The 26,345-nt window shown below is 33.1% G+C and overlaps 1 protein-coding gene and 2 long non-coding RNA genes across 12 annotated transcripts in view; all 3 read left to right on the top strand.

Annotated features, from left to right (window-relative positions):
- Positions 1–4,692, top strand: part of SAB (HYPERSENSITIVE TO PI STARVATION 4) — a 45,329-nt gene extending 40,637 nt beyond the window's left edge. Inside the window, exons 20-23 of the mRNA XM_011075966.3 lie at positions 2,652–2,996; positions 3,081–3,248; positions 3,343–3,712; positions 4,090–4,692. Of these exons, the coding sequence (XP_011074268.2) occupies positions 2,652–2,996; positions 3,081–3,248; positions 3,343–3,712; positions 4,090–4,229 (1,023 nt within the window). The 3' untranslated portion in view covers positions 4,230–4,692. The remainder of the gene's footprint in view (positions 1–2,651; positions 2,997–3,080; positions 3,249–3,342; positions 3,713–4,089) is intronic.
- A 4,646-nt stretch (positions 4,693–9,338) lies between these two features.
- LOC148788852 (uncharacterized) lies at positions 9,339–14,908 on the top strand. Of its 6 annotated transcripts, none has more exons than XR_016064890.1 (5): positions 9,339–9,448; positions 9,908–10,136; positions 10,656–10,787; positions 11,358–11,569; positions 14,671–14,908. It is a non-coding gene; the product is annotated as an uncharacterized LOC148788852 (long non-coding RNA). The 6 variants fall into 6 exon arrangements; XR_016064889.1 differs by lacking the exon at positions 14,671–14,908 and adding an exon at positions 11,886–12,125; XR_016064891.1 differs by lacking the exon at positions 14,671–14,908 and adding an exon at positions 9,679–9,799 and having other exon boundaries at positions 9,381–9,444; positions 9,904–10,136; positions 11,358–12,125.
- Positions 14,909–18,635: 3,727 nt separating this feature from the next.
- On the top strand, positions 18,636–24,206 carry LOC148788851 (uncharacterized). Of its 5 annotated transcripts, none has more exons than XR_016064863.1 (4): positions 18,636–18,745; positions 19,204–19,432; positions 19,952–20,083; positions 20,654–24,206. It is a non-coding gene; the product is annotated as an uncharacterized LOC148788851 (long non-coding RNA). The 5 variants fall into 5 exon arrangements; XR_016064864.1 differs by having other exon boundaries at positions 19,204–20,083; positions 20,654–20,865; positions 21,182–24,206; XR_016064866.1 differs by adding an exon at positions 18,975–19,095 and having other exon boundaries at positions 18,673–18,741; positions 19,200–20,083.
- Positions 24,207–26,345: the final 2,139 nt, after the last annotated feature.

Raw genomic sequence — 26,345 nt, 5'->3', positions numbered from 1 at the left:
TAAAAGAATTATACATTAAATTTACTAAAATTATCTCCTGCCAATCCACCCCCACCTTCCTCTACTCCGGTCGCCTAGACTTCAGCGGTGGCGGAGGCGAGTAGCAGGTGTAATATTAGTAAATTTATGTTGTGACAATAATTTTTTTTTATAATTTATAATTTTTGAAGTTTTTAAGATTAAGAAATATGAAACTTAAAATAATTAAAAGAAAGTATTAATTTTCATTTTAAATACCTATAATGGTAATTTAATTTTAAATATTGTTTATAACAAATAATATAATTTTTAATTAACCTAAATGATGATATATACTTGTTATAATTGATTAATATTTATATTCATGTAGAAATTTAAATTTAAACAATGACTTTAGTATATTAATTTTTTATGTGATGTTAATTTAATTTTCAATTTAAATTATAAATATCAAAATTTGGTACATTTTTCTAGTATTTTTATATTTAGATAAATATATTGCAATTTGGAGGAAATAATTATTTATATTTTTAGGAGGCAGAAAAAATACAGAAAGAAAAACAAAGAACAGTCTCAAAATAAAAGAAACAAAGGAGGGTGATTTTATAAAATCAAAACAAGTATTGTACTCGAATTGAGTTTTAAAAGGAGTTTTTGCAAAACATGGGAGTTTTTAGGCTTCTTTTAAATACAGGGGTTTTTAACGTTTTTTGAAAAATATAAGCGGCTAAAATGGAATTTGGGCATTTATTGATTTGTTCGACACTGTTGACAAACAGTGTGTCAAAATTTTAGAGTTTTGAGACTAGAAGCGTCAATCCCATAAAAAAATATAAAGGGTAAAATAGAATTTGGGCATTCATTGGTATGATAGACAACGTTGACAAAAAGTAGTGTCAAAATTTTAGAGTTTTGGGACTAAAGTGTCGAATCCATAAAACAGGGGATAAAAGTGAGAACGCGACCAAAATTTGCAATTGTACCGTGTTTATGATAGAGTAATTTCAGTATGATGAAAATAATTTAATGTAAGAGTGGTAATTATGGGGCCCACAATTATCTGTATGTCTCATCAATTAAATTATATTGGAATGAATAATCTTATCAATTTTTTCGTGGGTTCCATTAGTTTCTTTACATCACATCAATATTATGTGAATGAAAGAGAAAATATTTTGATTTGCTTGGAGTTTAATTATTATTAAATCGGTATAACATTATATCAAACATGATGTGGGTCCCATTTTGACAAAAATATGATTGTTGACTGGAAATGATCTATTGGTATGAATATGCGCATTCTAAATTTTTAACTTAGACCGCAAAACCTTAAAATTGAAAATAGTAGTGCTCCACTTGGACGACAAACATACTTGAATGCTTTTGTATATCTTCCTAGGAGAACTTACAACTACCTTGGAATATTTTGAATCCTTTATCACCAAGAATAATAAACTCACAGCAATAAGAATAAGCTTGAAGAGTAGGTGTTACAAGATCTTTACCCCGTGAGTCTTAGCAACTAGGTAAGCCAGCTTCCTCGATGAGTGAGCAAGTGAAGAAAACATGATCTTGGGCTCCATTGTTGTTGGGGCAGAATAGAAAATATGCACAAGAAATGGTATTGACATGAAATAAGCTATCTTCTGTGGACTGCCTTCAGAGAATTGTCAAACAGAAGATGGAGGAATGCCTAGCAGTAGAATCAGAAAACTAATACACCACAAATCAACTATCCATGGGTGGTTGCTGAACAACTTCTAGCTTTCTTTGCATCAACAACTTCTAGCTTTCTTTGCATCAAACTCAGTACCTATTCCAGCAACCAACACCACCTCTTCATCCCATGTAAACAATTTTTTTGCACAAAAAAATGTGCACAGAGTAATAATAGCACAAAGATTTGAAATCCCGCTCCACTGCTTACCATGACTGATGTCCTGGACTTCCATATATCCACTCAGTGCTGGTTGAAAGATGTTTTTATTGGTATACAGGACATATAGTGTTGTATTTTACCCAAAAGCAATTTGAAACATGGTCTAAATCTCCACCCTAAGTTCAACCAAGATAAACAGGTAACTGGATTTACCAGCACAACAGTTCCTGCTTTCAGGAAGTTAGAGCTAACCCGCTTATTCCAGCTTGTCTCAGTATCTATGGGGCAAAAATATGTTAGATATGTTTACCTTGTTCATTTCCTTCATCACTTTTCTAGAAAGAAAGATAAAGTCTTTATTTTTTCTTACAGCCGAAAAAATCCTAAATGTTTGCCTATGTCGATAAAACACAGTTTTAACTTACCTTTATTTATCCTATACTAATACAAACCAAACATATTAAAAACATTCAAAAACACATGCACATATTTCTCTCTTTCTCTCTCTATCTGCCAATAACAAAGAAAGACAACTTAAAGATATAACCAAACAAAGCGAAAGGTTCAAATTGAATATAAAATATCACTGACCTTACTCTTGTTCTGTGCCACTATGGGAGAGACATTTATTTGTCGACATTTCCTTTATAGCTAGGTCTGTTTACTAATTTTTTGTAATCCAAGGCTCTTGGCTTAGATATAGTAAAATAGAACCTCCAAGTATCTGATAAGAAAGTTCCTTTCCTAAACCCCAAAGTTTGCAAGTATAATTTGCTAAGGGTTTGTTGTGCAGGCACCAAAGTCGCAGCATCTGAAAGCAAAATCTGGTAGTGGTTCAATCCCAGAGCTAAGAAGAACATCTTCCTTTGACAGAACATGGGAAGAAACTGTGGCAGAATCTGTGGCAAATGAACTTGTATTGCAAATGCACTCTTCAAATGTTTCTTCACCAAAAGCTGGTCCAAATGCTGGTCTTGAACAGCACGATGACAACACTAAAAATAAATTTAAAGATACCAAACAAGTGAAACCTGGACGGTCCTCTCAAGATGAGAAAAAGGCCGGAAAAGTACCAGATGATAAAAGATCCCGACCTCCTCGAAGGTTGAGGGAGTTTAACAATATCAAGATTAGTCAGGTTGGTTCTGTCTGTATCTGTTATTCCCTATTATTTTTCTCAGGAATTCTGATTGCAATTAACTTATGCATCATAATGCTGTAGGTTGAGCTGTTACTTACCTATGAAGGATCGAGATTTGCGGTAAGTGACTTAAGGTTGTTGATGGACACATTCCATCGTGTTGAGTTCACTGGAACATGGAGGAGGTTATTCTCACGTGTAAAGAAGCATATAATTTGGGGAGTTCTAAAATCTGTCACAGGAATGCAGGTAAAATTGGAGATCCTTGTCGCTGTCTGTACCAACCCCCCCCCCCGGGGTGTACCTTTGTAATAATCTTGTTGCCCAACTTCATATTTTATAGGGGAAGAAATTTAAAGATAAAGCGCAGCCCACTACTGTTGCTGTTCCAGAGAGTGATCTCAATCTCAGCGATAGTGATGGAGGTTCAGCTGAGAAAACTGATCAGCTCCCAATGGCCTGGCCAAAGCGTACTAGTGATGGGGCAGGTGATGGTTTTGTTACCTCCATAAGGGGCCTTTTCAATTCTCAGCGCCGCAAGGCAAAGGCCTTTGTTTTGAGGACAATGAGGGGTGAAGGAGAGAATGAGCTCCATGGTGAGTGGAGCGAAAGTGATGCAGAGTTCTCACCATTTGCCAGACAGCTAACCATAACAAAAGCTAAAAGGCTAATTAGACGTCACACTAAAAAGTTCCGTTCTAGAGGACAGAGAGGTTAGTGCATATATTCATTTTTTCCTTCTCCATTTATTATATTATTGTTACCAAGATTTGTTACATTATTATCATGATGTGCGGGTATGATCATGTGTTTGGGGGTATGTGGTTGTGGCCTTAATGTGGAAGGTGATATGTGTATTTTACTAATTTTCACGTGGAAATAAAACACGTAATACTGCAGATACCATTTTCCTAATTGTTTAGCCAACTTCTCTACATATATGAAGTCGACTCACTATCAGACAAACTGTCTGTTTGGTAATTTTTCATGTTTAGTACTTTTTTATCGATGTCCAGTACCCTTGGTCAGACTTGTCCTTTTCTGAAGGAAAGAACTTGAATCATAACTGAACTATAATTTTCTACATCAGGTTTATCCATCAAAGAGTCACTCCCTGCATCGCCCAGGGAGAGCACACCTTTCGAAAGTGATTCTTCAAGTGGATCCTCACCTTTTGAAGATTTCGAAGAAAAGCTTCAAGAGTTGTCGAAGGAATCAGAACGTTCATGATACAGCTTGCACTACAGGGTTTTCTAGCTACCCGCGGCATTCTCTTTGTAGCTCGCACAGACCAGATGCAGCTAGCCTGATGATTTGCCTTTGTAACTTCCCAGGAAAGATTTGATAGATTTCCTAGCCATCTTTGGGACAAAGTGAGCTGCAGGTCTGTTTATGTGGAAATGGAAATATATCACCAATCTATATAATAAAAACATTACCAATTGAAATCGAGCACTCATATTTCTGTGAGAGTTGCACTTACTGCTCTCTCATACCCTGAAAAAGAGTTGTATGTTCATATTTAGGTGAGCCACATATTCACGTCCTCTTTTTCAGTCACTATGTTTTCTCCACACGGGGAACCTTCAGGCTTCAAAGAGCCAATAATTTTGTAGCATAGCAAGAGGTTGAAACGCGTCATAAGTGGTATTACTGTATCACAAATTAAAGAAATAACATTTTTTTCTCTTCACATTTGTATACGCATGCATCTATGCATTCTGCATAGGGGACGACAGGTCCAAATTATACCGGCACAATTGCGATCAGATGTGCTATACATGAAGCACGAGTTCACCACCACACTGCACGCATGGACTGTGAGTGCAACATTAGCCTCCGTTGTTAGTTTTACTACTAATTAATGATTCCCATATTTGATTCAGATGTTTTTCATTCCCATGTTCGATATATCATTCGATATAAAGTCAAATTTTCAGCTGAAAATGACTAGAAATATATCATCTCCGTTGGCTCGTATTTTGATATAGGTTGCAAGTAATCCAAACAATCAACAATCTTCTAATGGAGTCAAATTACTTTATTTATTATTGTCACTAAGTAATACCTAATTTGACTAATGGAACATAAAAGGAAAAGAAAATGTAATTGAACACATATTGTTACTTTTTTTATTATGAGTTGTACTTTTTCTCTGAATGCATGAAAACCAAACATTTCTTCTAAAAATTCTGACTTGTATTGCATTGAAAGACATAAAATGAATGCACTGTGATTTAAATCCCTAGAATGTGAACATTTGTAACAGATTTGAGCCTACACTTGGCATATACGTGCTTTAATTGGCATCTAAAATTAGTAAGCAACAATTTGAGATTTAAGAAGATATTATTTATAGTGAACATATCAAATATCAAGTGAAAATTCTAAAATTATCACAATAAATATATATTAAGTGGTAATACTTTTTATTTTGTCGTTATATAGTTACTAGTGACAATAATTTTCAAAAACTTGTCACTGATGTGTAATTAATGGCACAAAAATAGTGACATCTTAGTGAAAATAAAAATAGTGAGAACAATTATTTGTTGTTGCAGGTCGGTACTATACATGCATGTGTCATTGATAGTATTTAGTGACAATTTTTGTCACTATTTTTTCTTGATAACAAAATTTAACAAATAATAGTAATTATAATTGTGACAAAAGAAAATTCCTTGTACTAAAATATATCTATATCTATATACTATATATAAATGTATGAATCTTTCACGTGATTTTTCTTATAAAAAGAAATTCATACCCTTACTTAAATAACCTTTATAATAATAAATAAAAATTACTTATAAAAGCATAAAATTCTATTAAAAGAAGACTATTTAAGAGTTCTGATACCTTTAAGCTACTTCGAGAATAGTAAATATTTATGATATACTGTATATCAAGAAAACTTTTAAGGTAGAGTCAATCAGCAAAGCTAGCTTTTATGTGTTCGTACACATAAATAAATTCGGCATTTTATTAGCAACTTTGGAATTGGATTAAGTCTCTAGGCTATACATAACTACAGCTCACGATTATGCCTATGATGGTGATTGTAAAATATATGTATAAGATCTTGGTTTTAAATGTTCAAAGTTAAGAATTATTGAAATCGGATATCAATGATCTTGTGGGGACTTACCGACGTGATATATGCGTAAGGAAATTTATTTTTTTATGGAGACTGAACAAATATATTTTTACAAGTAAATATATTATTATAGTTAGTCATAAAATATATTAAGTTCATGATATTATTTATGTTTCTGTCATTGAAACATTTATATTATACAATTATATTTTCAAAACAAATTGATAATAATTGCTTTATTGATAAGGAAACTATTTACTTCTATTATTTGTAATTCACTTTCTAAATTTAATTGGTACTACCAAATAAAAAATATTTTTCAAAATTAAAATTGTACTTCGTATTCATAAATTATTATATTTTATTTTGTATTCAAGTCAATTAATATGAAAATATAAATAACAATATTCAAAAACTCAATAGTAATATAAAACTAATTAGTCAAAACTTCTTATTGTATATTGTTTTAATAAGAAATTCCAAATTAGTAAATTATTGATAAGAGATTGCAGGGTTGGGCTTCGATTCGGCTGTCATTTGCAGCTAGAATTCAACTCATTAAATCAGTATTCATGTCACTATAATTTATTGTGCTATGACATTTATTTTGCCAAAAGGAGTTAATAAGGAAATAGAGAAACGGTTCAGCCAGTTCCTGTGGAATAGTGCATCAACCTTTGGATATCCGAAGGTTTCCTGGAATCAAGTGTGTCGTCCAGTGGAAGAAGGAGGACAGGGAATCATGAATGTAGCAGCTCAATCGGACTCTTATGAGTAGACATATCTGGAGAATAGTAAGTAGATACCGCGGTTCTATATGGGTAACATGGATTTACACCATGAGACTTCAAGGCAAATTTATATGCACAGTTGAGGCCAATTCCGGGGCATGGGGTTGGCGCAAATTGCTTAGACTTCGACATATACTACAATCTCATATCCATTATAAGATCGGTAATGGAGAATTTATATATATATATATATATATATATATATGGCAGGATCCTTGGCATCTTATGGGGATTTTAATGACTATAGTTCCACACGACCCCTATCACACCCACACACGGGCGGATATGCTCCTTAGAGAGGTTATTCACAATGGAGTATGGCATTGGCCATTGCTGCTCACACCCAAACCCACACAGGCGGACATTATTATGTTGGACATCATTCAAAGTTTGCCTCCACTACGTGGCACACACGACTCGATCACTCTGAGGGGAGGCCCCTACACCAACAGGAGGGTGTATGACATTTTTTGCTCTTCAGGCCCAAAGGTAGGTTGGTATTCACTCCTTATTGGCCCATTCAAAATCCCCCGAAATTCGTTTATCTTATGGCTAGATCTACATGAACGACTCTCGATCATGGATCTTCCGTAGTTACAACATTTTAATAGAAATTGTGTTCTTTGCTCGTTGGATACGCTGGAGACTCACTAATAGTTGCTATTTTCTTGCCCTTACTCAAAGCAGTGTGTTCAAATCTTACGCAAGAAGGTTCGATTTGCATGGACAAACAGAGGATGGATGATTGATGTGATGATTGCTGCGCGAAAGTGGCGAGGAAAGCATGTAGTTAACACCGCCTATCGCAACCTTTTAGCATCTCTAGTATATCCCATTTGGCAGGAGAGCAATAGAAGGAAATTTCAGCAATTGGATCGAGACCCGTCGGCATTGGCTATCATTATTTTAGACAAAATTAGATTACGTACACTTAGTGCAGAATTGCCGAATAAAATTAGTACGGTAGCATTGTGTAGATTATGGCAAATTCCATGGCACACAACATCAATCATACGACTGTACATTATAATTTTTTTAATGCAATTTACCTTTACCGAAAAACGATATAATTCAATAAGAGCATATTATGAAAATGTACCCCAATAAGGGTGTGGATGTTTTTTTATTATAGGAATAAACACTCAAGGGATTCTCACTATTTTATATTTAATCACAAGTTACACTTATTAGAATTCTAAAAATGATACGTCCATTATATTATAAAAAAAAATTATAATAAAAAAATAATTATCTAATATTAATTTTAAAATAAAATTAATTAGTTGGAAGCCACTTAATTTAAAATTTTCAACAATACTTTTAATTTAATAAAATTGAGGATATTTATTCCATATTATATTTTTATTTTTTGAAGTTTGGGTTAGTATTTATATGTTATTCATATGCTATTCCTTTTAAATTTTAACGTGCCCTCTAGTAACTCATTTTTTTGTTATAAATATATAAGATCTTTTCAATCAAATTAAGCGTGTCAAAATATTATTTGCCTATTTAGTTAGATACATCATTCATCTTCTAAGTAGTTTAGAGGAATTAGAAGTACTATATATATATATATATTGTTAGAGTTAAATATTATAGTTAATTCCTTATGTTTCATTTAGAATAATTTTAGTTTCTCAAGTTCATTTCTTGACGTTAACATCTCTAAACTTTAACTTTATCTCAAATTGATCATTCTGACCAAATTATAATTGGGGATAAAATGATCAGTTTAGATTTTTTTTTCTCACTTTAGTCCCTAAATTTGTAAGTTGTCAACGTGGAGTTAGTGTCACTACAGACATGGAAATCAGATACATAGAGTTAAGATTTGTTCATATTTAAGAACTAAAATGGGTATATATCTACAATATAAAAAGTTTTATTTAAATCAGGTTCGTCCAAAATACGACAGTTCATAGAATAAATATGCTATATTTTACATGTAATAGATCACTTTTCTTAAATTGTACACCAATTACCTGACAAATATATTATATTTTTTGTGTAATTGTTTGATGTTTCATTAAATTCAATTTAAATTAAAAAAAATTTACGCAGAACACTCCTCGTGATACATTATGATGGAGATAATTTCTTGTAATGTATCTTCCAAGGGAAAAACAGTCACTTCATATTATGCTCTTTTTTTTATAGACTGATTTTTTATTATATTTTCAATTTTGGGTTATTTATTTTCTTAATGAGAAGTTCAAAACTAATATATTTCAATAATGAGTGAAATTTTATAATGATTGTAAACAAATATTATGCGATACATTATTATCACACAATAGTAATGTAGTTTTGTGATTATTATATATATATGTATATAATCGGAGGCCCAAGTTATGTCAAACACATTTTATTACTAAGCCCCAATAATTGTTGTTATTGGACCCTAGTTTAATGGAGAGTGACCCGGCCCGGCCCAAGAAAGTACAATAGGGTGTATTTAGATATTTAACGGGCAAATTTTGTTTTACCGTTGTGAAACTCACAACACACCCTTCATCCTCCTCCAGCCCCCAGCCTCGGTTTTCTTCTTCTTCAGGTAGGTACTTCTTGTAAGTCATCAACTCAAAACAAGTGACTTTTATTTAAGTTTCTTGATTTAGGGTTCTTGCATTGTGAAATTAAATGTATCTTGGTTCAATAAATTTGTCTGCCCGACGGAAAACTTTCTTGAAGATCACCGAATTCTTGAATTACACTGTTTTACTCTTTTTTTTTTTTTTTCCCTGTACTTTTTTTGGCTATATATCTTCCTTGCGTGCCCTAAATGTAGGGAATTCCTGTACTCTCTTTTGTTTGGATGAAGAATGGGAAGGAGTTTCTTTTAACTGACACTGTTGGCTTCATCCAGAAGTTACCAACAACACTCATATGAACATTTCTCCTATGTCATGGTCATTCCCCGTTATTTCTGATTGTGTTTTGTTATGTTCAGTGAATTAAATCTTGGCTGTTTTATTTAATTGATGTTTCTTTCAACCAATCATTTTTCTTCTAGGTAGCTGCTTGTAGGGCAACTCTGCAAGAGATATATGAGTCATCACTTCTAGTACATGTGGTGGATATTAGGTATGATTGACCATTTGAATAGTAGACTGCAAATCTCAACTATAGTACATTGTTCAATTTGGATCAGGCATCCAGTGGCAGAGCAACAGATTGACGCTGTGGAAAAAGTTCTTCCAGAACTTGATACATCATCAATCCCCTAAATTAATTATTTGGAACAAGGTAGTGGGATTTATTTTTCATTTGTGCTTAAATATGCACAATTTTGAGGAGCGACGTTGAAGTTAGCTCAATCATTCTTATGTTCTATTTATAGTTTTTGGTTTTCCTATCTGATAACTCGTCAACAATATCGCCGACCCAATAAGATAGTGCGAAAACTCAAGATTGCACTACACAATGATACCACCGTGGTTGAGGATAAGGCATTCAGATTAACTCCATCCACTTTATTGACTGTGGGTTGCCTTATATATGTTTCTCTCTAATATATGAACGTGACTTATTGATACATACCCTTGGTAGTAATTGATTTCTTACACGACATTAGACTGACATTAACACAGTGTGCTAACCTAGTGTGGTTGTCACTGACTGAATATGCTTGGTTTTGTTCTTAATTCTCAAGTTATTGATGGTTTAGATTTATAACAAACTTCCATTCAAAATACGAGAGGTTTGACTGGTTGCAATGGAGTGTAAGAGCATCACTTCCTGACTGGTTAATGCATATCTCTACAGGTCGCTAATGCAAAGGATCCGGAAAAGATCAAGTCTGAAGCTAAGAAAAAAAGTGGATGCCATATGCATCTCTGCTTTAACTGGTGAAGGGTTAGATGATTTCTCTGTAATGCAGTTCAGGAAGAACTAAAGGTACTTCTCCATGGCTATCTTGCATAATTACAAATTGGTTTCTGATCTTCTTTTCTCCGTCCTCTTTTATATGGGACATATCTACCAGTAGATTGAATGTTCTTATGTGATCCTTGACTTTTTCCTTCAACGGGATATGATGGTGTGGGCGGAACCTCTGATTCCCTTTGATAAAGGGGAACTCCTATGCAAATTTATCTGGTATTTTCTCTCGGAGGTAATAGGAACAAGGATATGCTAGACTGATTCATAATAAGGAAGCAACTTTTTGCTTTAGAAAATTGTGAATTCGGGTAGAAGAAAGAGAAAAAGAACCTAGAATTTCGCATCATATGTTGGTCCGATTTTGTGCAGTTGTAATAATGCAATATAAAGGGTATAGCGGTCGTAGGTTGTCTTCTGCCCATGCTTGAGTCAGTGCCAAATTCACCATAATTTTGACAATGCGATGATAAAGGTTGTAGCATTCTGAGGTGTACTTGTGTCCGTGTTTGACTCAATATCCAATTTTTTCTGTTGTTAAACAAAATATAATCTCAGAAACTTCAATGTTTGACAATCATTCGATAGGAATACATCAAAGGATGGAGCTTTGGTTAGAGCTCATGTTCCACTCCGCTTTGCAAGGCTTCTCACTCCAAAGAGACAAACTTGAGTGTCATAGCTGTTTCCAGGGCTTCTTCCAAGTTGTTCAAAAAGGTTTGAGCGTTTGAAGAAGGCACGATTTTTTCTGGCCTTGCTGTGATTGATGCTTACAGCTACAGAGACAAGTGGCCATGAATGTATGCATTTTCTGTTCTTTTAATATGAATGTGACTGTAGCAATAATATGAATGTATGCATTTTCTGTTTCAGAAAGTTCTTTGCTGGAAGTTATATAATCTAAACGCATGCAAAAATGCAACGGAAATGATTTTCTTTTTTTTTTTTCTTTTCGGAAAAGATTATTTTCATTGATGTAAAAGGATTATATGTACACTTACAAGCTTTTCACAAAAGTTTTCTTTAGAAATGATTTTGTATCTATGTGAGAGGTTTGTCTAGTGATATCTTTTGAAGTTTTCTGAAAATTCTGTCAATGATCCTTGGTTCTCGTAGGACTTTGGTGCCGAAACTTTTTGGCTCCACTTGTTAACATATGGAGCTATATGAGCAAGATGCTGATGTTGTCAATTACACAATCCAGAGCAAAACTACTGCTTGAAGTTAATGGAAAACCATGTATATCTTCATTTTGATTAGTGACTCTTCGTCTACTTGAGGAGCAGAAAGTAACATTATGTTTGCTGATCAATTTGCCTACTTCATCTCTTAATGCATATATGTGATCCACTGCTAGCTGACCGCCATCCTTCCACTCTCTCTTACTCTTATTTGAACTTGAGTTTTAAGTATCTTAATATTCTCTTGGGACTGTGATGGAACTTCGTTATATGTGATCCGCTGAAAGCTCAGTGCCACCATCCATCTCTTACTCTTAATTTAACTCGACTTTTAGTATCTTAATATTCTCTTGGGACTGTGATGAAACTTCCTAAACCAATTAATGGACCAGCAGAATATTTTCTCTCAAGTGCCATCTAGAAAGGTATATTCTTGGTTATGCAGTATCTGTTTTTATGCTTCAAATTAGAGCATGCCGCAGTGACATTTATGTTGTTTTCTTTTGTGCCTTACTTCGTTATTATGTATTAATGCAAAGGATAGATGTCATACGATTTATAGTCTCTTATAGAAGTGTTGTTACTGGTAATTTAGGAGGAATTCTTTTATTTGCAAGTTTTGTTGTTGATATATCATTTTTCAGTAATACTTGTAACATGCGTTTATTTGATTCTACAAGTGAAGCATGTCACTTGGTATATGTGATTCATACTTGTCCTTTACAAGAGCGAGGGCTAGAGTTTGAATTTGGTTTGCTAATTTCGTGCAAAGTAGATAACCTCATATCGATAAGGATTGTGTGGGAATCAAAAGTTTAAGTAGGATTTAAATGCTCAATTAAAACATATGTTGGCTGCTAATGTGTGTTTTTTGATGATATTTTAGAACCTAATGGTAGCGTACCTATCTTCATATTCGTCTCTTCTAGTTTCTAACGAAAAAGCAACCAATGCCCCTATTAATTCTTCGTTGTCAATTTTTCTTCCACATTTTGAAATCAAGAAGGTTGAATCATTGAGTTTTACACTTTGTATAATTCAAACCCAATTTTACTGCTCCGATTTCTTTGAAAAGCCGCGTAATCACCATTCTCGTTTGGAAAGAAAAGAATTGTGGGTTTTGGGGCTGCTCAAAATGTGAAGGATGCAAGGGTAGAGTTGAGACCTAAATTGGAGAATAAACCCTCCTCTGTTTTTGTAAATTTGTTCTTGGTTCGTTTGTTGTGTTGGGTTTTCTCTTCATGCGCTTGCCTTAAAATTTTTTGTTTTTGATACATTTGGCATTCTTGTATGGATTTACAAACTCCATGTTGGTTCATGTAATTATCCTCTTATTTTTGCAGGTGTATCATAGAAACATGTGTTGAAAAATCTATTTCATACAATCTTGAATTATTTTATTTGTGAACTTTTAAAATTAAATGCTATGCTAAAATGCGAAACGGTTGTTTAGATGCCAATTTAAAATTTGCTTTTCAAAAGGACTTGGTAAATCTTTTCTGAGTATTATATAATTTCATGAGTTGATAAATAGTTTTTGAGGAAAAAAGAGTTTTGGTAACATATACAGTGTTTGAAGAACTTTTTAATTCTTATTTCTAAATAATAATACTGGAAATTAGTTTTCCTCTTTCACTTAAAGATTTGTTTTCCTTGTCAAATTCATGTTCTAAAAATCAATTTTTATCTTTTACTCAAATATTTGTTTTTCTTGTCAAGTGTTTTGTAATAAACTCATGTTTTCGCGATTAGCTTGAAGTACACTTGCAAATATTGAAGACAAATTAACAAAATATTTTGATTTGCAATAGATGAATTCATTTAATTATTTTTGAATGAATGCACGAAAAGTCATATGTTTTGGACTTTGTGAAATTTGTTATTGAATTTTATTTTCATAAAAGTGATTGAAACTGTTTTTGAAGTTTTTTGGAACATTTTTAAGAAGCATTCAGTTTACTATTTCTAGTCAAATTGCATTCAACGCCATATTTATTCATATTTTCAAAAAACTACATTATTAACTTTTCTTTTGATAAATGATTATTGTGCTGATACTTGACAAAATGTATTGAAAATTCTTTTAAGATATTTTTACCAATAATTTAAAAACGAATAATGAGATTGGCATCTAGAACTGTAACGCAATTTAGTATACGACATTTTATTTTTGAAGTTCACAAATCAACTAATTTGTGATTGTGTGCTATGGAATTTCCAACCATGCTTAGATACACCTCCAAAGTTAAGACGATGAGGATACGAACAAATATGGTGTTTCTGTAGAATTTATACAAGAGTTTTAAATGTATCATAAACAAAAAGTTTTAATAAAGCGACATGGGAACAAAACCTAACATAATGAAGAAATCACGAATAAACAAGAAAAAAACGGTGGAGGGTTACTTCTCATTAAGGCCTCAACTCCAAACTGTCTTGCGCCCGTCATATTTAAAGCGGCCTTAAAATTCGTAATTCTATTGCTTCCAACTTAGAATGTTGAGAACGTGAGGGTTTCATAGAAATCAAACACTTTTGGGTTTGAATTATACAAAGGAAATTGCAATGGTTTCAACTTTACTTGATTCCTAAATATGGGAAAAGTTGATAAAGAAGATGTAAGTTGTTATTGCATGTCATTATGTTGCGTGTTTTTCACTTTAATTGTTAATTCTGTACACGTTTTTTTGTTTGTTTTTTTTTTTTTCTCATTCTAACAGCTTAATGTTGGTGAAGATGATCTTGCACCAGCTTTCAATTCAACTCGGGTTCAAGTACCTCGGAGTAGGAGCCCTCTTGCACCAGCTACCATCTATGTAAAAAGTTTATTGTAAATAAGAATTAAGTGTGTTCGGTAGTACTTTTGCCTTCTTTGTAGTATGTGGAAAATTGTTGCTCTGCCCAACAAGGTCCGGCTTATTCTTAACAAGAGAAATAAAAGTTTTGATTCAAAACCAATTTCTAGTTGTATAATTATTACTTGATTAGCTCCCAAAGCACATCAAAATCAGCTCAACTCAACAATATAGCAAATTGGTACATCAATGAAACTCAAATTCATTGTTTTCGAAAATATTTTTGTTCTGTACTTCTACCACTACTCTGCTTACAATTGGAACATCTTTGAACTCTTCACCATACGAAAGAAACACTGCCAACCAATAGCAAATAAAAAAAAAAAAAGAAAGAGAGAAATCGTTTATAGTATACAATCATCATCAACAAACTATCCTCCCAAGAGGTACTGTATATCAAGAAAACTTTTAAGGTAGAGTCAATCAGCAAATCTAGCTTTTATGTGTTCGTACACATAAATAAATTCGGCATTTTATTAGCAACTTTGGAATTGGATTAAGTCTCTAGGCTATACATAACTACAGCTCACGATTATGCCTATGATGGTGATTGTAAAATATATGTATAAGATCTTGGTTTTAAATGTTCAAAGTTAAGAATTATTGAAATCGGATATCAATGATCTTGTGGGGACTTACCGACGTGATATATGCGTAAGGAAATTTATTTTTTTATGGAGACTGAACAAATATATTTTTACAAGTAAATATATTATTATAGTTAGTCATAAAATATATTAAGTTCATGATATTATTTATGTTTCTGTCATTGAAACATTTATATTATACAATTATATTTTCAAAACAAATTGATAATAATTGCTTTATTGATAAGGAAACTATTTACTTCTATTATTTGTAATTCACTTTCTAAATTTAATTGGTACTACCAAATAAAAAATATTTTTCAAAATTAAAATTGTACTTCGTATTCATAAATTATTATATTTTATTTTGTATTCAAGTCAATTAATATGAAAATATAAATAACAATATTCAAAAACTCAATAGTAATATAAAACTAATTAGTCAAAACTTCTTATTGTATATTGTTTTAATAAGAAATTCCAAATTAGTAAATTATTGATAAGAGATTGCAGGGTTGGGCTTCGATTCGGCTGTCATTTGCAGCTAGAATTCAACTCATTAAATCAGTATTCATGTCACTATAATTTATTGTGCTATGACATTTATTTTGCCAAAAGGAGTTAATAAGGAAATAGAGAAACGGTTCAGCCAGTTCCTGTGGAATGGTGCATCAACCTTTGGATATCCGAAGGTTTCCTGGAATCAAGTGTGTCGTCCAGTGGAAGAAGGAGGACAGGGAATCATGAATGTAGCAGCCCTCAATCGGACTCTTATGAGTAGACATATCTGGAGAATAGTAAGTAGATACCGCGGTTCTATATGGGTAACATGGATTTACACCATGAGACTTCAAGGCAAATCTATATGCACAGTTGAGGCCAATTCCGGGGCATGGGGTTGGCGCAAATTGCTTAGACTTCGACATATACTACAATCTCATATCCATTATAAGATCGGTAATGGAGAATTTATATATATATATATATATATATATGGCAGGATCCTTGGCATCTTATGGGGATTTTAATGACTATATTTCCACACGAACACTATCACACCCACACACGGGCGGATATGCTCCTTAGAGAGGTTATTCACAATGGAGTATGGCATTGGCCATTGCTGCTCACACCCAAACCCACACAGGCGGACATTATTATGTTGGACATCATTCAAAGTTTGCCTCCACTACGTGGCACACACGACTCGATCACTTTGAGGGGAGGCCCCTACACCAACAGGAGGGTGTATGACATTTTTCGCTCTTCAGGCCCAAAGGTAGATTGGTATTCACTCCTTATTGGCCCATTCAAAATCCCCCGAAATTCGTTTATCTTATGGCTAGATCTACATGAACGACTCTCGACCATGGATCGTCCGTGGTTACAACATTTTAATAGAAATTGTGTTCTTTGCTCGTTGGATACGCTGGAGACTCACTAATAGTTGCTATTTTCTTGCCCTTATTCAAAGCAGTGTGTTCAAATCTTACGCAAGAAGGTTCGATTTGCATGGACAAACAGAGGATGGATGATTGATGTGATGATTGCTGCGCGAAAGTGGCGAGGAAAGCATGTAGTTAACACCGCCTATCGCAACCTTTTAGCATCTCTAGTATATCCCATTTGGCAGGAGAGCAATAGGAGGAAATTTCAGCAATTGGATCGAGACCCGTCGGCATTGGCTATCATTATTTTAGACAAAATTAGATTACGTACACTTAGTGCAGAATTGCCGAATAAAATTAGTACGGTAGCATTGTGTAGATTATGGCAAATTCCATGGCACACAACATCAGTCATACGACTGTACATTATAATTTTTTTAATGCAATTTACCTTTACCGAAAAACGATATAATTCAATAAGAGCATATTATGAAAATGTACCCCAATAAGGGTGTGGATGTTTTTTTATTATAGGAATAAACACTCAAGGGATTCTCACTATTTTATATTTAATCACAAGTTACACTTATTAGAATTCTAAAAATGATACGTCCATTATATTATAAAAAAAAATTATAATAAAAAAATAATTATCTAATATTAATTTTAAAATAAAATTAATTAGTTGGAAGCCACTTAATTTAAAATTTTCAACAATACTTTTAATTTAATAAAATTGAGGATATTTATTCCATATTATATTTTTATTTTTTGAAGTTTGGGTTAGTATTTATATGTTATTCATATGCTATTCCTTTTAAATTTTAACGTGCCCTCTAGTAACTCATTTTTTTGTTATAAATATATAAGATCTTTTCAATCAAATTAAGCGTGTCAAAATATTATTTGCCTATTTAGTTAGATACATCATTCATCTTCTAAGTAGTTTAGAGGAATTAGAAGTACTATATATATATATATATATTGTTAGAGTTAAATATTATAGTTAATTCCTTATGTTTCATTTAGAATAATTTTAGTTTCTCAAGTTCATTTCTTGACGTTAACATCTCTAAACTTTAACTTTATCTCAAATTGATCATTCTGACCAAATTATAATTGGGGATAAAATGATCAGTTTAGATTTTTTTTTCTCACTTTAGTCCCTAAATTTGTAAGTTGTCAACGTGGAGTTAGTGTCACTACAGACATGGAAATCAGATACATAGAGTTAAGATTTGTTCATATTTAAGAACTAAAATGGGTATATATCTACAATATAAAAAGTTTTATTTAAATCAGGTTCGTCCAAAATACGACAGTTCATAGAATAAATATGCTATATTTTACATGTAATAGATCACTTTTCTTAAATTGTACACCAATTACCTGACAAATATATTATATTTTTTGTGTAATTGTTTGATGTTTCATTAAATTCAATTTAAATTAAAAAAAATTTACGCAGAACACTCCTCGTGATACATTATGATGGAGATAATTTCTTGTAATGTATCTTCCAAGGGAAAAACAGTCACTTCATATTATGCTCTTTTTTTTATAGACTGATTTTTTATTATATTTTCAATTTTGGGTTATTTATTTTCTTAATGAGAAGTTCAAAACTAATATATTTCAATAATGAGTGAAATTTTATAATGATTGTAAACAAATATTATGCGATACATTATTATCACACAATAGTAATGTAGTTTTGTGATTATTATATATATATGTATATAATCGGAGGCCCAAGTTATGTCAAACACATTTTATTACTAAGCCCCAATAATTGTTGTTATTGGACCCTAGTTTAATGGAGAGTGACCCGGCCCGGCCCAAGAAAGTACAATAGGGTGTATTTAGATATTTAACGGGCAAATTTTGTTTTACCGTTGTGAAACTCACAACACACCCTTCATCCTCCTCCAGCCCCCAGCCTCGGTTTTCTTCTTCTTCAGGTAGGTACTTCTTGTAAGTCATCAACTCAAAACAAGTGACTTTTATTTAAGTTTCTTGATTTAGGGTTCTTGCATTGTGAAATTAAATGTATCTTGGTTCAATAAATTTGTCTGCCCGACGGAAAACTTTCTTGAAGATCACCGAATTCTTGAATTACACTGTTTTACTCTTTTTTTTTTTTTTCCCTGTACTTTTTTTGGCTATATATCTTCCTTGCGTGCCCTAAATGTAGGGAATTCCTGTACTCTCTTTTGTTTGGATGAAGAATGGGAAGGAGTTTCTTTTAACTGACACTGTTGGCTTCATCCAGAAGTTACCAACAACACTCATATGAACATTTCTCCTATGTCATGGTCATTCCCCGTTATTTCTGATTGTGTTTTGTTATGTTCAGTGAATTAAATCTTGGCTGTTTTATTTAATTGATGTTTCTTTCAACCAATCATTTTTCTTCTAGGTAGCTGCTTGTAGGGCAACTCTGCAAGAGATATATGAGTCATCACTTCTAGTACATGTGGTGGATATTAGGTATGATTGACCATTTGAATAGTAGACTGCAAATCTCAACTATAGTACATTGTTCAATTTGGATCAGGCATCCAGTGGCAGAGCAACAGATTGACGCTGTGGAAAAAGTTCTTCCAGAACTTGATACATCATCAATCCCCTAAATTAATTATGTGGAACAAGGTAGTGGGATTTATTTTTCATTTGTGCTTAAATATGCACAATTTTGAGGAGCGACGTTGAAGTTAGCTCAATCATTCTTATGTTCTATTTATAGTTTTTGGTTTTCCTATCTGATAACTCGTCAACAATATCGCCGACCCAATAAGATAGTGCGAAAACTCAAGATTGCACTACACAATGATACCACCGTGGTTGAGGATAAGGCATTCAGATTAACTCCATCCACTTTATTGACTGTGGGTTGCCTTATATATGTTTCTCTCTAATATATGAACGTGACTTATTGATACATACCCTTGGTAGTAATTGATTTCTTACACGACATTAGACTGACATTAACACAGTGTGCTAACCTAGTGTGGTTGTCACTGACTGAATATGCTTGGTTTTGTTCTTAATTCTCAAGTTATTGATGGTTTAGATTTATAACAAACTTCCATTCAAAATACGAGAGGTTTGACTGGTTGCAATGGAGTGTAAGAGCATCACTTCCTGACTGGTTAATGCATATCTCTACAGGTCGCTAATGCAAAGGATCCGGAAAAGATCAAGTCTGAAGCTAAGAAAAAAAGTGGATGCCATATGCATCTCTGCTTTAACTGGTGAAGGGTTAGATGATTTCTCTGTAATGCAGTTCAGGAAGAACTAAAGGTACTTCTCCATGGCTATCTTGCATAATTACAAATTGGTTTCTGATCTTCTTTTCTCCGTCCTCTTTTATATGGGACATATCTACCAGTAGATTGAATGTTCTTATGTGATCCTTGACTTTTTCCTTCAACGGGATATGATGGTGTGGGCGGAACCTCTGATTCCCTTTGATAAAGGGGAACTCCTATGCAAATTTATCTGGTATTTTCTCTCGGAGGTAATAGGAACAAGGATATGCTAGACTGATTCATAATAAGGAAGCAACTTTTTGCTTTAGAAAATTGTGAATTCGGGTAGAAGAAAGAGAAAAAGAACCTAGAATTTCGCATCATATGTTGGTCCGATTTTGTGCAGTTGTAATAATGCAATATAAAGGGTATAGCGGTCGTAGGTTGTCTTCTGCCCATGCTTGAGTCAGTGCCAAATTCACCATAATTTTGACAATGCGATGATAAAGGTTGTAGCATTCTGAGGTGTACTTGTGTCCGTGTTTGACTCAATATCCAATTTTTTCTGTTGTTAAACAAAATATAATCTCAGAAACTTCAATGTTTGACAATCATTCGATAGGAATACATCAAAGGATGGAGCTTTGGTTAGAGCTCATGTTCCACTCCGCTTTGCAAGGCTTCTCACTCCAAAGAGACAAACTTGAGTGTCATAGCTGTTTCCAGGGCTTCTTCCAAGTTGTTCAAAAAGGTTTGAGCGTTTGAAGAAGGCACGATTTTTTCTGGCCTTGCTGTGATTGATGCTTACAGCTACAGAGACAAGTGGCCATGAATGTATGCATTTTCTGTTCTTTTAATATGAATGTGACTGTAGCAATAATATGAATGTATGCATTTTCTGTTTCAGAAAGTTCTTTGCTGGAAGTTATATAATCTAAACGCATGCAAAAATGCAACGGAAATGATTTTCTTTTTTTTTTTTCTTTTCGGAAAAGATTATTTTCATTGATGTAAAAGGATTATATGTACACTTACAAGCTTTTCACAAAAGTTTTCTTTAGAAATGATTTTGTATCTATGTGAGAGGTTTGTCTAGTGATATCTTTTGAAGTTTTCTGAAAATTCTGTCAATGATCCTTGGTTCTCGTAGGACTTTGGTGCCGAAACTTTTTGGCTCCACTTGTTAACATATGGAGCTATATGAGCAAGATGCTGATGTTGTCAATTACACAATCCAGAGCAAAACTACTGCTTGAAGTTAATGGAAAACCATGTATATCTTCATTTTGATTAGTGACTCTTCGTCTACTTGAGGAGCAGAAAGTAACATTATGTTTGCTGATCAATTTGCCTACTTCATCTCTTAATGCATATATGTGATCCACTGCTAGCTGACCGCCATCCTTCCACTCTCTCTTACTCTTATTTGAACTTGAGTTTTAAGTATCTTAATATTCTCTTGGGACTGTGATGGAACTTCGTTATATGTGATCCGCTGAAAGCTCAGTGCCACCATCCATCTCTTACTCTTAATTTAACTCGACTTTTAGTATCTTAATATTCTCTTGGGACTGTGATGAAACTTCCTAAACCAATTAATGGACCAGCAGAATATTTTCTCTCAAGTGCCATCTAGAAAGGTATATTCTTGGTTATGCAGTATCTGTTTTTATGCTTCAAATTAGAGCATGCCGCAGTGACATTTATGTTGTTTTCTTTTGTGCCTTACTTCGTTATTATGTATTAATGCAAAGGATAGATGTCATACGATTTATAGTCTCTTATAGAAGTGTTGTTACTGGTAATTTAGGAGGAATTCTTTTATTTGCAAGTTTTGTTGTTGATATATCATTTTTCAGTAATACTTGTAACATGCGTTTATTTGATTCTACAAGTGAAGCATGTCACTTGGTATATGTGATTCATACTTGTCCTTTACAAGAGCGAGGGCTAGAGTTTGAATTTGGTTTGCTAATTTCGTGCAAAGTAGATAACCTCATATCGATAAGGATTGTGTGGGAATCAAAAGTTTAAGTAGGATTTAAATGCTCAATTAAAACATATGTTGGCTGCTAATGTGTGTTTTTTGATGATATTTTAGAACCTAATGGTAGCGTACCTATCTTCATATTCGTCTCTTCTAGTTTCTAACGAAAAAGCAACCAATGCCCCTATTAATTCTTCGTTGTCAATTTTTCTTCCACATTTTGAAATCAAGAAGGTTGAATCATTGAGTTTTACACTTTGTATAATTCAAACCCAATTTTACTGCTCCGATTTCTTTGAAAAGCCGCGTAATCACCATTCTCGTTTGGAAAGAAAAGAATTGTGGGTTTTGGGGCTGCTCAAAATGTCAAGGATGCAAGGGTAGAGTTGAGACCTAAATTGGAGAATAAACCCTCCTCTGTTTTTGTAAATTTGTTCTTGGTTCGTTTGTTGTGTTGGGTTTTCTCTTCATGCGCTTGCCTTAAAATTTTTTGTTTTTGATACATTTGGCATTCTTGTATGGATTTACAAACTCCATGTTGGTTCATGTAATTATCCTCTTATTTTTGCAGGTGTATCATAGAAACATGTGTTGAAAAATCTATTTCATACAATCTTGAATTATTTTATTTGTGAACTTTTAAAATTAAATGCTATGCTAAAATGCGAAACGGTTGTTTAGATGCCAATTTAAAATTTGCTTTTCAAAAGGACTTGGTAAATCTTTTCTGAGTATTATATAATTTCATGAGTTGATAAATAGTTTTTGAGGAAAAAAGAGTTTTGGTAACATATACAGTGTTTGAAGAACTTTTTAATTCTTATTTCTAAATAATAATACTGGAAATTAGTTTTCCTCTTTCACTTAAAGATTTGTTTTCCTTGTCAAATTCATGTTCTAAAAATCAATTTTTATCTTTTACTCAAATATTTGTTTTTCTTGTCAAGTGTTTTGTAATAAACTCATGTTTTCGCGATTAGCTTGAAGTACACTTGCAAATATTGAAGACAAATTAACAAAATATTTTGATTTGCAATAGATGAATTCATTTAATTATTTTTGAATGAATGCACGAAAAGTCATATGTTTTGGACTTTGTGAAATTTGTTATTGAATTTTATTTTCATAAAAGTGATTGAAACTGTTTTTGAAGTTTTTTGGAACATTTTTAAGAAGCATTCAGTTTACTATTTCTAGTCAAATTGCATTCAACGCCATATTTATTCATATTTTCAAAAAACTACATTATTAACTTTTCTTTTGATAAATGATTATTGTGCTGATACTTGACAAAATGTATTGAAAATTCTTTTAAGATATTTTTACCAATAATTTAAAAACGAATAATGAGATTGGCATCTAGAACTGTAACGCAATTTAGTATACGACATTTTATTTTTGAAGTTCACAAATCAACTAATTTGTGATTGTGTGCTATGGAATTTCCAACCATGCTTAGATACACCTCCAAAGTTAAGACGATGAGGATACGAACAAATATGGTGTTTCTGTAGAATTTATACAAGAGTTTTAAATGTATCATAAACAAAAAGTTTTAATAAAGCGACATGGGAACAAAACCTAACATAATGAAGAAATCACGAATAAACAAGAAAAAAACGGTGGAGGGTTACTTCTCATTAAGGCCTCAACTCCAAACTGTCTTGCGCCCGTCATATTTAAAGCGGCCTTAAAATTCGTAATTCTATTGCTTCCAACTTAGAATGTTGAGAACGTGAGGGTTTCATAGAAATCAAACACTTTTGGGTTTGAATTATACAAAGGAAATTGCAATGGTTTCAACTTTACTTGATTCCTAAATATGGGAAAAGTTGATAAAGAAGATGTAAGTTGTTATTGCATGTCATTATGTTGCGTGTTTTTCACTTTAATTGTTAATTCTGTACACGTTTTTTTGTTTGTTTTTTTTTTTTTTTCTCATTCTAACAGCTTAATGTTGGTGAAGATGATCTTGCACCAGCTTTCAATTCAACTCGGGTTCAAGTACCTCGGAGTAGGAGCCCTCTTGCACCAGCTACCATCTATGTAAAAAGTTTATTGTAAATAAGAATTAAGTGTGTTCGGTAGTACTTTTGCCTTCTTTGTAGTATGTGGAAAATTGTTGCTCTGCCCAACAAGGTCCGGCTTATTCTTAACAAGAGAAATAAAAGTTTTGATTCAAAACCAATTTCTAGTTGTATAATTATTACTTGATTAGCTCCCAAAGCACATCAAAATCAGCTCAACTCAACAATATAGCAAATTGGTACATCAATGAAACTCAAATTCATTGTTTTCGAAAATATTTTTGTTCTGTACTTCTACCACTACTCTGCTTACAATTGGAACATCTTTGAACTCTTCACCATACGAAAGAAACACTGCCAACCAATAGCAAATAAAAAAAAAAAAGAAAGAGAGAAATCGTTTATAGTATACAATCATCATCAACAAACTATCCTCCCAAGAGGTACTGTATATCAAGAAAACTTTTAAGGTAGAGTCAATCAGCAAATCTAGCTTTTATGTGTTCGTACACATAAATAAATTCGGCATTTTATTAGCAACTTTGGAATTGGATTAAGTCTCTAGGCTATACATAACTACAGCTCACGATTATGCCTATGATGGTGATTGTAAAATATATGTATAAGATCTTGGTTTTAAATGTTCAAAGTTAAGAATTATTGAAATCGGATATCAATGATCTTGTGGGGACTTACCGACGTGATATATGCGTAAGGAAATTTATTTTTTTATGGAGACTGAACAAATATATTTTTACAAGTAAATATATTATTATAGTTAGTCATAAAATATATTAAGTTCATGATATTATTTATGTTTCTGTCATTGAAACATTTATATTATACAATTATATTTTCAAAACAAATTGATAATAATTGCTTTATTGATAAGGAAACTATTTACTTCTATTATTTGTAATTCACTTTCTAAATTTAATTGGTACTACCAAATAAAAAATATTTTTCAAAATTAAAATTGTACTTCGTATTCATAAATTATTATATTTTATTTTGTATTCAAGTCAATTAATATGAAAATATAAATAACAATATTCAAAAACTCAATAGTAATATAAAACTAATTAGTCAAAACTTCTTATTGTATATTGTTTTAATAAGAAATTCCAAATTAGTAAATTATTGATAAGAGATTGCAGGGTTGGGCTTCGATTCGGCTGTCATTTGCAGCTAGAATTCAACTCATTAAATCAGTATTCATGTCACTATAATTTATTGTGCTATGACATTTATTTTGCCAAAAGGAGTTAATAAGGAAATAGAGAAACGGTTCAGCCAGTTCCTGTGGAATGGTGCATCAACCTTTGGATATCCGAAGGTTTCCTGGAATCAAGTGTGTCGTCCAGTGGAAGAAGGAGGACAGGGAATCATGAATGTAGCAGCCCTCAATCGGACTCTTATGAGTAGACATATCTGGAGAATAGTAAGTAGATACCGCGGTTCTATATGGGTAACATGGATTTACACCATGAGACTTCAAGGCAAATCTATATGCACAGTTGAGGCCAATTCCGGGGCATGGGGTTGGCGCAAATTGCTTAGACTTCGACATATACTACAATCTCATATCCATTATAAGATCGGTAATGGAGAATTTATATATATATATATATATATATATGGCAGGATCCTTGGCATCTTATGGGGATTTTAATGACTATATTTCCACACGAACACTATCACACCCACACACGGGCGGATATGCTCCTTAGAGAGGTTATTCACAATGGAGTATGGCATTGGCCATTGCTGCTCACACCCAAACCCACACAGGCGGACATTATTATGTTGGACATCATTCAAAGTTTGCCTCCACTACGTGGCACACACGACTCGATCACTTTGAGGGGAGGCCCCTACACCAACAGGAGGGTGTATGACATTTTTCGCTCTTCAGGCCCAAAGGTAGATTGGTATTCACTCCTTATTGGCCCATTCAAAATCCCCCGAAATTCGTTTATCTTATGGCTAGATCTACATGAACGACTCTCGACCATGGATCGTCCGTGGTTACAACATTTTAATAGAAATTGTGTTCTTTGCTCGTTGGATACGCTGGAGACTCACTAATAGTTGCTATTTTCTTGCCCTTATTCAAAGCAGTGTGTTCAAATCTTACGCAAGAAGGTTCGATTTGCATGGACAAACAGAGGATGGATGATTGATGTGATGATTGCTGCGCGAAAGTGGCGAGGAAAGCATGTAGTTAACACCGCCTATCGCAACCTTTTAGCATCTCTAGTATATCCCATTTGGCAGGAGAGCAATAGGAGGAAATTTCA

Source organism: Sesamum indicum, linkage group LG3, assembly GCF_026168435.1.
Source record: "Sesamum indicum cultivar Baizhima isolate 11 linkage group LG3, ASM2616843v1, whole genome shotgun sequence".
NCBI lineage: Eukaryota > Viridiplantae > Streptophyta > Magnoliopsida > Lamiales > Pedaliaceae > Sesamum > Sesamum indicum.
Note: the sequence above shows the minus strand (reverse complement) of the source record. Positions and strands in the feature narration are given on the sequence as shown.